The following is a 1,075-nucleotide window of genomic DNA, read 5'->3' as shown; positions in this document are numbered from 1 at the left end:
GCAGGAATCCATCAAAGCCTCTCACTGTAGGACCCCTCCAGCAGCCTCCCACCCTCGGATCCTATACAGAGTCCTCTGGCCACTCCCACCGTAGAAGGGTTAGTCCTCCACCCTCAGGGTCCAGCTACTGGGGCAGCCCTCACCAACCCCCCAAGTCTCTCACAAAGAGACATCGGGAGGAAAACCAAGGCATTCCCTGTCCAGGGTGGGGACACTGAAGGAGACCATCTACCCAGGTGTCGGGGGACCGGCCCTCCACACCGCTCCAGCCCCTCCTTTCCTTTCCTGAACCTTCCACAGGGCCCCTCCCTTGGCCAGCCCTTGTCCCTGGGGAGCCCTGGGGGGGGAAGGGGTGGGGCAGGCTGGACAGGACCCCAGTTTCTCCCCGCCCGGAAAGACTACAGTTTGAGCCAAGCAGCAGATGTCTCAGGCACGTGGGTTCACGGACACGGCTCAGGCATCAGTTTCATCATTAGAAAGCGAGGCTCCCGGCGGCTGCTTGGCCCCAAGCAGGGCTCACACTTTTTTTGGTGCTTTCTCTTCCGCCTTGGAGCCAGGTAACCCATTCTCTGTATTATCGTTCCCTGACGAACTCACGAGGCACTCCTTCCTGAGAGGAGAGAGGAGAGAGGGGGTTGCTGGTGAGAGGAGGAACTCAAGTGATGGGTAAATGGTGGAGGAGGAGCCATGGTGCCCTGGGCCAGCGCTGGACCCTCTCCCTGGCCTTCTGTAGAGCTATGGTAGCCAGAGGCCAGGTTCCCTGACCTCTCTGCCTCCATATCCTCATCTATAGAATGGGTATAACGACGGCCCCTTCTTCATGGGGTTGCTGGGAGGAGTCAATGAGCCCTTGGAACAGTGCCTGACCCACAGGAAGGTCTCAGTAAGGCCAGCATCACCCAGTCATCTCAACGTGGCAGAAGGCAAGGGTACCAGGCGCTGCTCCTAGGGATCAGTGCTGAGGGGCAATTGCCCGGCTGTGCCAACCCAGGCGAAGGGTACAGGCCAGCGGGCAGTATGCCAAGGGCAAAGCGCTCCTCACCCAGGGCCCCGCAGGCCCTTTCTGCTGCAGCTC

General features: G+C 60.3%; 1 protein-coding gene across 1 annotated transcript in view; it reads right to left on the bottom strand.

Annotated features, from left to right (window-relative positions):
- Positions 1-516: 516 nt before the first annotated feature.
- Positions 517-1,075, bottom strand: part of SCN4B (sodium voltage-gated channel beta subunit 4) — a 16,428-nt gene continuing 15,869 nt past the window's right edge. Inside the window, exon 6 of the mRNA XM_007456328.1 lies at positions 517-610. Within this exon, the coding sequence (XP_007456390.1) occupies positions 517-610 (94 nt within the window). The remainder of the gene's footprint in view (positions 611-1,075) is intronic.

This window comes from Lipotes vexillifer, unplaced genomic scaffold, assembly GCF_000442215.2.
Source record: "Lipotes vexillifer unplaced genomic scaffold, Lipotes_vexillifer_v1.1 scaffold753, whole genome shotgun sequence".
Classification (NCBI taxonomy): domain Eukaryota; kingdom Metazoa; phylum Chordata; class Mammalia; order Artiodactyla; family Lipotidae; genus Lipotes; species Lipotes vexillifer.
This window is presented reverse-complemented; position numbering and strand designations above follow the sequence as displayed.